At 43.6% G+C, this 13936-nt stretch overlaps 1 protein-coding gene across 2 annotated transcripts in view; it reads left to right on the plus strand.

Moving 5' to 3' along the window:
* LOC137373877 (protein transport protein Sec24D-like) overlaps positions 1-13936 on the plus strand; it is a 282185-nt gene that overhangs the window by 224399 nt on the left and 43850 nt on the right. For both annotated transcript variants that reach the window (XM_068039393.1, XM_068039404.1), the window contains exons 17-18: positions 4223-4368; positions 7091-7229. In XM_068039393.1, the coding sequence (XP_067895494.1) occupies positions 4223-4368; positions 7091-7229 (285 nt within the window). The remainder of the gene's footprint in view (positions 1-4222; positions 4369-7090; positions 7230-13936) is intronic.

Genomic DNA, 13936 nt, shown 5'->3' on the forward strand with positions numbered 1-13936 from the left:
CATCACCGTGATGGCACTGATGAAGGAGGAGGCCGTGGAGACCGGATAAGATATGGCAGAACAGCATGTGGCCGAGGGTGAGGCAGGTGTGGAAGTTATGAGCGAGTAAAGCGATGGTTGCATCCAGCATTCCCTCGACCATGTGTGAGCTGTGGCAACTGCACGGGCCTGTAATGTCACTGGAAACTCCTCATCAAGTGGAGGCACCGGGGCTTGTTTGAAGGAACAGCTGTTTCACTTAAATCATGTCTCTTCACCGGGTCCAGCAGCAGATGAGAAACAGACCAGGGCTCCTGCAACACTGGAAAGCTCCAAGGATTCAATGCCATCTCAAGACACTGCATCACTTTCTTCCAGCACACCCTCCACCAATGTAGATACACTCAAATCGGTGGGCTTTGTTGTGCATGTAGAATGGGTGGCAAAATCTGGTGAACACTGCACAGACACGCAAGAGGAGGTAATGGAGGCAGCCACTTCCCCTCGGACGAGCGAGGAGAGGCCCAGTGATGCTCAGCTTCATGCAGATGACTAGCCTTGGGTGTCATAAGCAAAGCATCAGATGCTTAAGCAGCAGCGTCAAATGTGTGAACATCTGTCGGAGTTTCCAGAGACAGTGACGTCCCATGAGCAAATAACGGAGAAGTTCATCCACACAATGAGTGGCTCCAAATCTCTGGCATGTGAGCACATGGCGTCCTCCGTTAAGAGAGTGCAGAAGCTCATGGAAAAACACATGAAGCATAGCACTGAGTGGATGCAGGAGGTGCGCACAGACCTCCATAGCATGGCCTCATCCATGAGGTCTATGGAACGATTGTTGAGCAAGAGCCATACATCTCCCCGTTGCCAGGAGCTGAACCGCAGGAGTGCATGTGGGGCCTGAAAGGGCAGAGGAAAGGCAGGCTGAAGGCAATGAGGGCTCCTCTCAAGATGCTTTGATAGCTGAAGGCAGATCCTTGTCCCTTTTGTCAATGATACCAACACTGCATGCTGGTCTGATGACTGAGGTGACCCCTGCACGGATACAGGTGGCCCTGAATATATTGGGCTGAGGTAGGGCTCAGGCACCCAGAGGATGCCGGTTACGCCCATCTAATGTACTGGAACAAGAAAGTCTGTCTCGACATCAACAGCAGGTGCAGGGAACACCACTTAGAAGTGACCATACACGAGCACATAAATGTATGGACGAGCATTTGGGGTTTCTCTGGGTGATAAATTGTTAACTTCAGAAGCCTTTAATGTTTAGAGAGAGTTAAAGGTCTTGACATTCAATGTATTATGACTCATGTATTTATTTTTATGCAACAGTTGACAGTGGCCAGATGTAAAATCAAATAGTTGGATGGTATATAAAGTGAGGGCCTCATGAGCGCCTGTGCTGACAGAAGGCCTTGACAAATAGTGCTGACGGGTACAGAGAGATGCCAAGGGCCTCTCATGAAAGGGCAGCAAGGCTGCCTCTGGGAGAGAACTTCTTGGCTTGGTGTCCCCTTGCACGTCTTCATGAGAAGCAACTGCTAATTAGAGAGTCAGGAATCTCCCTGGCAGGCATGTCACTTCATGAGCTGGCACCTGTTTAGGCACATCATGCTCATCCTCCTCCTCTGAGGATGCCATTCACTCGGTATCTTCCTCTGGCTCCAGCGCTGCTCCCCTCTGGGACATCATGTTGTACAATCTACAGCAGATGCCAATGATGTGGGATACCCCTGAGTCTGCATATTGCAGGGCTCCCCCAGAGCTATTGAGGCATCTAAACCTCATCTTCAAAAGGACAATGACCTGCTCGATGGTGTCTCGTGTAGTCATTTGGCAGTAGTTGTACTTGTCCTCTGCCTATGTATTGGGGTTGCGTACTGGGGTCAGAAGCCATGACTTCAGTGGATACTCCTTGTCCCCGGGATTCATCCACCAAGGCGCTTGGGTGGCCTGAAGAGCTGACGCAATTGGAACTGTCCAAGGATGTAGGCGTTGTAGCAGTTTCCTGGAAACCCCACGCACCTGCATGATCTGTTTAAGGTGGCTGCAGATGACTTGAACAATGAGGGAGTGGAACCCCTTCTTGTTCACAAAGACACCTGGTTGCTCTGAAGGAGCTTTGATGGCCACATGAGCACAGTCAGTGACCCTCTGCATTTGGGGAAATCCAGCCATGGCTTCAAAGCCAACTGCCCTCTCGGCCTTACTGGCCTGATCAGTTGTGAACTTACTGACATATTGGCCAGCCTGACAGTATAGTGTCCGTGGCCTCCTTTATGCAGCAATTAGTCGCTGACTGAGAGATGCCACATCGATCTCCAGAATATCCCTGGAATGAACCATGGGCGCAAAAGTTGAGTGCCACTGTCGCCTTTAAGGTTACAGGCATTGGGCATCCACCACTTCCCATTGGCATCAACTCCAGCTCCAGCATACCACACAACTCCACCACCACCTCCCTGGGGAGACGCATTGTAGACATTGATGCTCAGACATCTTGATGAAACTTAGCCTCTGACGGTACACCCTTTGAGCTGGGTAGCACCTTCTGTGACCACGAGGCTGCCCTTTTGACCCCATGCACCCTCCTCGTCCACGTCCAATGGCTTCCTCGGGCTGCTGGAGCTCCCTGGCCGTTGCTCAGGCACTCCATGTGGCTGCATTCCCATCTCTGTGCCACTCTCCTCCTCACTCCCGAAGTCAAAGTCTGAGAGCATTGAGCCCATAGCCAGATGAAGCCTCCACTGTAATGAACCTCTCAAGAACTTTGTCCTGCCTCCAGTGGCTGCTGTACACCTGGGAGATCACCCTTCCACTAATAGCACTCAAGTTTGAACTCACCCTCTGCAGTGCCACCAAACTTGATAGCCTTGCTTCCTGAAGAGACAGCCTGCAGACAGCTTCACAGTATGACTGCAAGTTCCTTCCACAACTCGTTTGAGTAGGTGAGACTCTGCAACTCTGTGCTTCCTGTGCACCATTGGTAAAATCAGAAAAAGGTAGGAAAATACCTGACAATTGGCTGTTTAATGACCGTAATTACCTGCCTGCTGCTGATCTGTCGGCCACTGATCCTTCCTGCTGCCTGCACCTGGTAAAATGGGTCGGCCGCGGGAACATGGCCTGCTGTGGGCCCACACACCTCCAGCTCCATTCCTGCCTCCACAGGGTTGGCAAAATTCTGCCCTACGAATAAAAAAAAATTAATGTGAAGGCAGGAATTCTTCCAAAAACCTTTAGTAATCCACAGTTAACCCCAAATAATGCACCAAAAAAAGTTTCTAGGCTATAGTTTCATAATCATCTATGAAAATGTCACATTGTTCCCCAATTCCTCAGCAAGCACACAGCACTCCAAGTTTTTACATCACTCATTAATAGCATATCTGCCTGATTATATTTGGATGGCTTACAATTGGGCTTCATTACGCTGCTTAATATTTTAAAAAGAAGCCTGTCATTAAGAAGCCAGAAACATTTTATTAAACTTCGACAGTGACAAGCAGCATTTTATTTTTCTCCACAAAAGAGAATTGAATAATTATTTGATAAGGAAGAATATAAAAGTATACAGGAAAGGTCAGGGAAATGTATTTAATGTAGATATCTCCCCTGAAGAGTTAGTATCGAGTGCAATGGGCCAAATCCCTTTTTTTAAAGTAATTTCTATTATTTAAAGCTTTAGCACAATATTGCATATAAAGCCCTTCCAATGAAAAATGGGGTAGCCCAAAAACATAAATTTTATTTGAAAAATACATTGTGGAGACCTTTTGTTGTAAAAAATGACTTAGCTATGTAGTAGTTCCTGATTTTTATTTTATTGTACCGAGAAGTTTGACTACATTGATTATTCTTAATTTTAATAATAATAGATTATTATTCCATGACAGTGATTGAAAGCAAGCTCACCTCAGTTTCCAGACATTTTATAGATTACACAGCAAAATCGATTAAAATTGATATGCTTTAATTTCTGTGAAGTAAACAACTCACAGAACAGAAAAATGTTCCATAATATTGACTTCATGTGTCATGAAATCTTGATACCAGACAAAAATGGTAAAAATATGTCGTCATAAGGCTTTTTATAATGGTAACAAAATACCCAGGAAGAGTTTACAATGTGTTGAACTACTGCCCTCTACAGACGAGGAAACCAGTGAAACGTGTATGTTTCTTCGTGTGTTTTTTTGTGCTCTCTGTCCATTTTTTTAAAAATTTCTTTTTAACCAAGGTTTCAGAGCAACTGATTTCTTGGGTTCCATGTACATGAACAACACAACAGATGTGGAAGTGGCTGCCGTTGACTGTGATAAGGCGATCACAGTAGAATTCAAACACGATGATAAACTCAATGAAGAGAATGGAGCCTTAATCCAGGTATAGTGCATCAACATAACGACATTACCTGGACTCTCCACACAATACAAAAAAAGTTTCCAGAACTTAACATCTGTAGGACTATCATAAAAAATGACAGTCAACTCTGGTATGTTGTATTTAGATAAGTTGTTGAAAGTGGACAAAAATAGTACAATAAAATAGAGGCAGTGGCATAAAGTGGCAGGACATGATGAACAGCAGATACTCCTAGTGTCCTGTCCAACAATTAGCCTTCAACCAACACCACCAAAAGCAGTTTAATTGGTCACTTACCTTGCAGCTGTGTGTGGCACCTTACTTTACAGAAATTGATTGCCACATTTACCTACACTTCAAAAATAATTCTATGACTGTGATGGACTTTGGAACATCTTGATGTCAAGAAAGGCACTACAAAAAATGCAAGTTCTTTTTTTTTCTTTCTCTCTGTTTGTCTGTCTTTCTTTCTGGCTTTCTTCCCCATGATTCTGGATGGTAGGTTTCCAATATCGGCCATACTGTCATGGGTAGACAGTGATTGTGGCTGAGATGCTGCTCAAATGGAGAATGCTAGAAACTCTGAAATTTTCACCTTTAACTCTCTTAACATGTCCAATCATTTCCTGACTCCCCAAAGCCTGTCCACCATCAATAAGACACAAGTCAGGTTTGTGATGAAATACTCTCCACTTGCCTGGATGAGTGCAGCTTCACCAACATGGAAGAAGCTCGACCCTATCCAGCACAAAGTAGCCCACTGGATCAGCACCCCATCCACCACCTTAAACATTTACTCCCTCCACCATCAACGCACAGTGGCATCAATGTGTACCATCTACAAGATGCGCTGCAGCAACTCACCAAGACTCCTTTGATTGCACCTTCCAAAACCGTAACCTCTACCACCTACAAGGACAAGGACAGCAGATGCATGGGAACACCACCACCTTCAAGTTCCCCTCCAAGCCACACATCATTTTGACTTGGAACTAGATGCTGTTCCTTCACTGTGACTGGGTCAAAATCATGGAACTCCCTCCCTAACAGCACAATGGGAATACCTACTCCACATGGACTGCAGTGGCTCAAGAAGGCAGCTCACCACAACCTGCTCAAGAGCAATTAGGGAAGGGCAATAAATGCTGGCCTAGGCAGCGATGCTCACATCCCAATAATTATTTTTTTAAATTAATGGTAGAGGCTTGGGAGCAGGTGGCTTTCTCACAATCCTGTTGATTTGCCTTGGAGCACAGTGAAGCCAAAGGCAGGGAAGAAGAAAAAGAAAAAAAGTGCTTCCATTTATATAACAAATTTTATGACTTCATGACATCACAAAGCACTTTACAGCCAATTAATATTTTTGAAGTGTAGTCACCATTGAAGTGTCAGCTTTGATTATGTACTGATATCTCAGGAGTGGGACGTGAACCCACAATCTTCTGACTCAGAGCTGAGAGTGCTAACACTGAGGCGAGGCTGACACCTTAATAATAATACATTTAAAAAGTTAAGGCAAAATACATTGCCTATTTATCCATATTCCTCTGGAGTATTACAGATAGTATTACATACTATCAAAGGAATGTGAACAGACTACCCAACATCGCTGCTGGTCCTGTATAAACTGAACCCATCATTTTTGTATAAACTGAAACATTTCTGTCTTATTAATATTATGTTTCAGATACTACCATTACCCTTTAACTGCTAGAAGTGTGGAAGGTTGAAAACTTCAGAAAAAAAAGTTCTATGGAAAATTGAAAATAAAACTTTTGCTTTGGGCTAAATTGAAAATTTATCAAACAAAAGCAGGACAAGATTTAGAGCATGTTTGTATTAAATGTTTCTTTCAGATTTATGATTATTTATTTCTTATCATAACAGAAGGTTTTAGTTTAGGCAGGCATCAAGATCGGCGCAGGATTGGAGGGCCGAATGGCCTGTTCCTGTGCTGTACTGTTCTTTGTTCTTGGTTCTAAAACCTTCTAGTTTACCTAACGACCGATCAACCAGCTCAAGATGGAACTGATTGATAATATAAACAATGCATAAGTAAAACAAGTTACAGGAAATTAGTGCTAATAGAGAACAGAATAAAAGGAACATCACAGTGAATGTCCACTGAGTTAGTTATGGTTACAGGAATACTTTGTCAGTAAGTGACTATATATGGACTGTCATATTGCTGAGATAGATTGGTTGATGTTAATGGGGAGTGAATTCCATATATTTGCAGTGGGAAACTTTATCACGGCTGTATTGGATAGAAGGCAATTCAAGATACAGATTTGGCTACTAAAGAGTAGGCTGTACAAACTTGTGTTCCTGATACAGAGCTGCACGTGGCAGGACTGCCTATTGTGAATTGAATTTGCAGCAGACAGTAAGAATTTCTCCCCATTATCTTTAATGAATGAAAATTTTGCAGGGCATGGTGATTTCCTCCTTCGAGCTCCCAAACTTCACAGCCCGCCCATGAAACTCCATGTCAGGCATGCAAGTTCATCATTTTCACCCTTAAGAGCTTATTGGGTCATTTCTTTCTCAAATATCACTGTCAAAATTTCTTAATTATCATTGTTTATCTTTCTTAATTGTTAAACATTTCTTGCATTAATGCAGTATACTTTTCATATAGATAAGCGATTGAGATGCGATTAATGATTTTAAAGTTGTGGTTTATAACCAGAAACACGAGGGATAGTTATATATATTATGTGTTTTGTTTTATTTTTCCCAGTGTGCCTTGCTGTATACTAATGTTGCTGGTCATCGACGCCTGCGCATCCATAACCTGGCTCTGAACTGCACTTCTCAGCAGGCTGATTTGTACAAGAGCTGCGAGACAGATGCACTTATCAATTTCTTTGCCAAGTCAGGTAAACTTTTGTGTGGTTCTTGCAACTTGTCATTTGAAATAGTTTTAGTTTCCTCAGATTTTCTATATGTTTTCTTCCTCCCTCAGTTTTTGCCCTTCCTGCTTCCTATTTATGCTATTTGCCTCAATTGGCCAACAAGGGGTATACGTCAGGAATATGCAAAGGGACTGTCTAGACAAATTTTCCTCCTGTAATAGGAGAATTTGGCTTATGCTTCAGGCTGGCACAGACTGGTTTACGTAGCAAATGCTCACTGCTGCCTGTTTTGGGCACAAGTTGATTTTTCCCCTATCTGCTCCAGCTTGCAGTATCATGGTGTCGGCAGCAGCATTTATAATTTCTCTGTTAGTCTCTTGTATCCCATTCATCTGATACACATGACATGCAACTTCTATTGAGTTAGTGTTTGGTATACAGATATTAACGCTGTTTCTGACTTGCTGTGTATGCCCTATGGATTTCCAGCATCATTAATATTTTGTTAAAAAATTCACTTAAATCAACAAGAAGCTTTATTACTAATAGGCTGGATGCTTCTTTTGATAAAGACAGTAAAATATTTTAAAACTTTAATGTTGAATAATTAACAGTTGTTATCTTCATGTGTTTTAATTGTTATATCAACAAACTTTAAACTGCTTTATATCAATGGATTTGTACTGTATATCAAAGCTCTCCCAAACTTTGGAGCAGAGCCTGTACTAGTTCAATTAGCACCGGAATGTGTTTGCTTGACTGAGCTTTGTTCTGCAGCTATAATTACACAAAGTACTCTATCAGCTTGGGAACACTTTTTAAGTGCCACAGCTGACATTATGAAGAATAGTTACAGTTCTAACATTTGTGTTTATGAATACACAGAGAAGCCTTTGAACTGCAAGTGAACTGTAATTCCGTTAAGTTAGTCTTGGATTAGCTGCCCTGATTTTATCTACCTGAAAAATCCTTTTTAGTTCATAGTGTGAAGTTTGTGTCCAATAAATATAAATGGCTCATTTCCCAATGATTAATTTAGATAGAATTCAGGTCATATTGGATACCACACGTCACTAGACAGTCAAAGCAGTGGTTTCTTTGCAAACGGCTGTAATTATGGTACTATCGCCATGATCACAAAAAGTTACATTGCATCAACATTTTTTTTCTGAATACTGTATTTGTTCACTACAGATTGCATTTTAACTTGGTTTTATTAAGTCGGCAATTGTGTATTCACAGTCCATGATTTTAGCATTAGTACAAAGGTGAAATCAATTTGCTCCAATGCTAACTTGGAGCATAAATTGAGCTTATGACCCAACCTGATTCAGAAGCAAAACAGAGTGAGACTACCTTCTCCATGGTCCTTGTTCAAGATTTGTACTATAACTGCAACTTCATTGTAAAGTGAGACTGCTTTGCTCTTCCTGTAAATTAGTTGCATGAAGATTTTACCTTGTGTTCAAAAGCAAAATCTTCGCCCCAGCAGTAGAAGCAAGACATCGCCATTGAAGATACCCTCAATTGTGTTGTGTGGCACCACTACCATGCTAAATAGGTTAGACTTCGAACAGATCTAGTAATGCAAAACTGGGCATCCATGAGGCGCTGTGGGCCATCAGCAGCAGCAGAATTGTACTCAATCACAATCTGTAACCTCATGGCCCGGCATATCCCCCACTCTACCATTACCATCAAGCCACGTGACCAACCCTGGAAGAGTGCAGGAGGGCATGCCAGGAGCAGCACCAGGCATACCTCAAAATGAAGTGTAAACCTGGTGAAGCTACAACCCAGGACTGCTTGCATGACAAACAGCATAAGGAGCATGCAATAGACAGAGCTAAACGATCCCATAAACAACAGATCAGATCTAAGCTCTGCAGTCCTGCCACATCCAGTCGTGAATGGCGGTGGACAATTAAACAACTAACGGGAGGAGGTGGCTCCACAAATATCCCCATCCTCAATGATGGGGGAGCCTAGCGCATCAGTGCAAAAGATAAGGCTGAAGCATTTACAACAATCTTCAGCCAGAAGTGCTGAGTGTTGATCCACCTCAGCCTCCTCCTGAAGTCCACAGCATCACAGATGCCAGTCTTCAGCCAATTTGATTCACTCCGCTTGATATAAAGAAACAACTGAAAGCACTGGATACTGCAAAGGCTAAGGCTCTGACAACATTCTGGCAAAAGTACTGAAGAACTATGATCCAGAATTTTCCACGCCCCTAGCCAAGCTGTTCCAGTACAGCTACAACACTGGCATCTACCCAGCAATGTGGAAAATTGCCCAGGTATGTCCTGTACACAAAAAGCAGGACAAGTCCAACCCGGCCAATTACCGCTCCATCAGTCTACTCTCAATCATCAGGAAAGCGATGGAAGGTGTTGTCGACAGTGCCATCAAGCGACACTTGCTTAGCAATAACCTGCTCAGTGAAGCTAAGTTTGGGTTCCGTCAGGGCCACTCAGCTCCTGACCTCACTACAACCTTGGTTCAAACATGGACAAAAGAGCTGAACTCCAGAGTGAGAGTGACTGCTGTTGACATCAAGGAAGGATTTGACTGAGTATGGCATCAAGGTGCTCTAGCAAAACTGGAGTCAATGGGAATCGGGGGGAAAACTCTCCGCTGGTTGGAATTGTACCTAGCGCAAAGAAATATGGTTGTGGTTGTTGGAGGTCATTCACCTCAGCTCCAGGACATCACTGCAGGAGTTCCTCAGGGTAGTGTCCTAGGCCCAACCATCTTCAGCTGCTTCATCAATGACCTTCCTTCAATCATAAGGTCAGAAGTGGGGATGTTCGCTGATGATTGCACAATGTTCAGCACCATTTGCGACTCCTCAGATACTGAAACGGTCCGTGTAGAAATGCAGCAAGACCTGGACAATATCCAGGCTTGGGCTGATAAGTGGCAAGTAACATTCACGCCACACAAGTGCCAGGCAATGAGCATCTAAAACATGAGAGAATCCAACCATCTTTCATTGACATTCAATCGCATTACGATCGCTGAATCCCCCACTATCAACATCCTGGGGGTTACCATTGACCAGAAACTGAACTGGAGTAGCCATATAAATACCATGGCTACAAGAGCATGTCAGAGGCTAGGTATGCTGTGGTGAGTAACTCGTCTCCTGACTCCCCAAAGCCTATCCACAAGGCATAAGTCAGGAGTGTGATGGAATACTTTCCCTTTGCCTTGATGCTTGCAGCTCCACAACACTCAAGAAGCTCGACACCATCCAGGACAAAGCAGCCCGCTTGATTGGCGCCCCATCTGCAAACATTCACTCCCTCCGCCACCGATGCACAGTGGCAGTAGTGTGTACCATCTACAAGATGCCCGGCAGCAATGCACCAAGGCTCCTTATACGGCACCTTCCAAACCCACGACCTCTACCACCTAGAAGGACAAGGGCAGCAAATGCATGGGAACACCACCACCTGCAAGTTCCCCTCCAAGGCACACACCATCCTGACTTGGAAATATATTGCCGTTCCTTCACTGTCGCTGGGACAAAATCTGGAAACTCCCTTCCTAACAGCACTGTGGTTGTACCTACACCACATGGACCTCAGCGATTCAAGAAGGCAGCTCACCGCCATCTTCTCAAGAGCAACTAGGGATGGGCAATAAATGCTGGCCTAGCTAGCGACGCCCACATCCCATGAATAAATAGAAAAAATTTCCATTTCTGTAATATAATAATGCTTGTGTTTCTATATTTCCTGGCCATTTAGTGAGTCAGTGCGTCAGTGTTGGTTTACTTGTGCATTTGAACTTTGGTTGCTCGCTTCCATCTTTTGTGCAACTTGATATGTTGGTGGTATTCTGTGAGTAAAGACCACATGAGAGTTTAACATAACATCCCTAGTTTTGCGATTTTGGCAGAAATACAGCTGCATACACCTGTTTAGTGAGGAAGAGAGCTGCAGTTAATTTTGTAACATAAGGCTCACCCCTACTTTGACTGGGCCACAAAGGAAAAACTTGGTCGATAGCAAACTTGGATGGGGACCAAAGTCCCAACGAGTCAGCAATGCTTAAAGAGTTACATTTCAGCACGAAAGGGAAAGTTGTGAAGGTGGCAGAAAAGTGCACAAGTTGTTCGCAACGACACAGTGGAGACATGTGGGCATTTTGGCTAGCATTGATTTTGAGGGTTTGGAAGCCCTGCTTAGCAAGCGAGGATGGTTATCATTGGACCTGAAGGTCACCCTCCAATAAAAGTACAGTGGAGTGGTTGAAGTCACCAACCAAGTGAATGTAATCATAAAACTTTCTTGTACCTGGATCCAATTGAAAAAGGAGTTTGCTGGTACTTGGAGAAAGGTGAAAATAGGTACTAGATAGCTTACTTTTGCACTTTGCCATGGAGCCCATAAAGCATGACACAAACCTAAGTTGGGAATTATCTCACCCTCTGGAAGCTACCATCTGATGTATTGTGCCCAATTAGTGCCCTTTTATACAGACTTTTCCATTATACTTAAGCCGCATGGCACCCTTGAAGATGGAACTAGAAGGTGAGGAACACCAAAACATGCTGCAGCATCCTAGATGAAATTTCCTGTGTTGATGGGGGATTTTTGAGTGGGTGTGCGAGCAGCAGCAACAGATGCAAGTTTGCCCTACATTCCCTAAGAACATCTTCAAATAATCAAGGTACCGTGAAAGGAATCGTGACTACTTCCTGGATAACAGCCACTGACAGACATAATGACATTTCTGTGGCCAGTTATAAAACGAAGAAAAGAAAGAACTTACATTTGTATAGTGCCATTCATGTCCACATCCCAGAATGCTTCACAGTCAATTAATTTTTTTAGTGTATAGTCACTGTTGTTACTTAGGCAAATATGGCGTCCAATTTGCAAGCAACAATGTCCCTTAAGCAACTGAGATAAATGGTCAGCTATAATTAAAACAAAAAGTGCTGCAAATACTTAGCAGGTCTGGCAGCATTTGTGGAGAGAGAAGCAGAGTTAATGATTCAGGTCAGTGACCTTACATTTCTGAGAAATGATCAGCTAATCTGTTTTGTTGCTGAGTGGAAACACTTTATTTACATGAAGGACATAGGATTGATATGAAAAGTCCTTATGTCAATATGAGTGCCATGTGTGACTCATTGCACTCAAGGGAACCCTGCCACATATGTAACCTGTGCATCCTGCTCAGCTAATGCCTCTTTTCCACAGGAGAAGTGATGAAGGCCCTGCTCCTTGCAAACACTGATGCATATTTGTGCTACATATTGCCCAATGTCATCTCCTAGGATAGATCTGTTAGCATGAAAGCTTCATGCTGTGGTAACCTTGACCCATTGAAAAATCTATCCCTGATACTACTGTTGTCTCAAGGTCATTGTGCGGCAGATGGCATAATTCTATGGCAGCTTGTCTTTTGAAATAGAAGCAATAGAGATAGGGGTCCTCTAATTTTCCCAGGATGAGGCCCCAGATCAGTGACAGATGTAAACAAAATGTCACCGGAGTAGTTATGTCTGTATTTATTGGCTGCTCACAAACTGTTCTTCCTCATCTCAGTTTTGCAGTGCACTTGTATCATGACAGGGATACCTATTGTCACTACTTTGTATGGTGTGATTTGAATACCAGGAGCAACCAAGAATAATGAAGAAAAGTATTATAAAGGAAAACTCATGAGCCAAAAATCAAGGACTACCTAGCAAAAACAAAATACAAGGGGAAATGAAACCACACAGAAAAGTTCCTGCTTCATAAATCTACCTTTGCCTCACTTCGAGACATGGGGTCCAATTTTGATTCTGTGGGTTGAATTTCTGTCCCAATATGGGGGCAGGCGGGTACATAATTTCACGCTACCGGCTGGAGTGCTGGTTTGCCGGCACCATCCCACCCCCGAGCCATTTTCCTGGAGGAGGGATCGGGGCCGGAAGAGCTAACCGCCAGCAAGTAGCAGGTAGCCAATTAAGTTAAGCTATAGATCAATTATTAGAGACTGATTGGAATTTTCCAGTCGGCCTGAGGGCCCCCTGTAGCATCAGGAATAGGCCAACTGCCTGGAGGTGGTCTCCCTGTGGCAGACTGGGAGCCAGCGTTCCAGGAAGACTTTGAGTCCCTCCCCAATTACCTGGCCACAGCTCCTCAAGATGGAGGCCCCTTCTCTCTCCCCTACCGCCAACGGCAGGCTGCAGCTCCTTCGGTGCTGGAGGGCCTCCTATTGACACTCCATCTTCAAGAGCCTGTCCACTGTCCTGAATTGGATGGTGAGCGTGCTGTCTGGCCACTAATTGGCCAATTCAAGGAAAGTCACTACAATATGATTGCTCCCAACACAGTGTGTGCTCAGGAACCCCATTTGATCCCGACGTCAGGGTCTCAACCCAAAACCCAAAATTCTGCCCTGCGTACGTGGATGGGTTTTGAATGAGTTAAAATTTTGCCCATGAAATTAAGTTTGGAACTTTTAAAAGTACCTTTAAACAGCATATTTAATTGAGGCTATATATTTGGTAGACTGGTCTCTGTTTTCCCCTCAAAATTCCCTCTTACGAAATTTAGTGCACTGCTAATCAGGTACGTGGGACGGGACTCCTATTTTCCAAACTATGCCAGCTGCTTTTGAGTCGTGGCTTTGCAACATTCACCTTAACTTAATCATTAAAATTCAGTCAATTACAACAATAAGTAAAAGTAGACCTGGAACCAAAACATGACAACAGCAAAGTG

Source organism: Heterodontus francisci, chromosome 1 (assembly GCF_036365525.1).
Source record: "Heterodontus francisci isolate sHetFra1 chromosome 1, sHetFra1.hap1, whole genome shotgun sequence".
NCBI classification, from domain to species: domain Eukaryota; kingdom Metazoa; phylum Chordata; class Chondrichthyes; order Heterodontiformes; family Heterodontidae; genus Heterodontus; species Heterodontus francisci.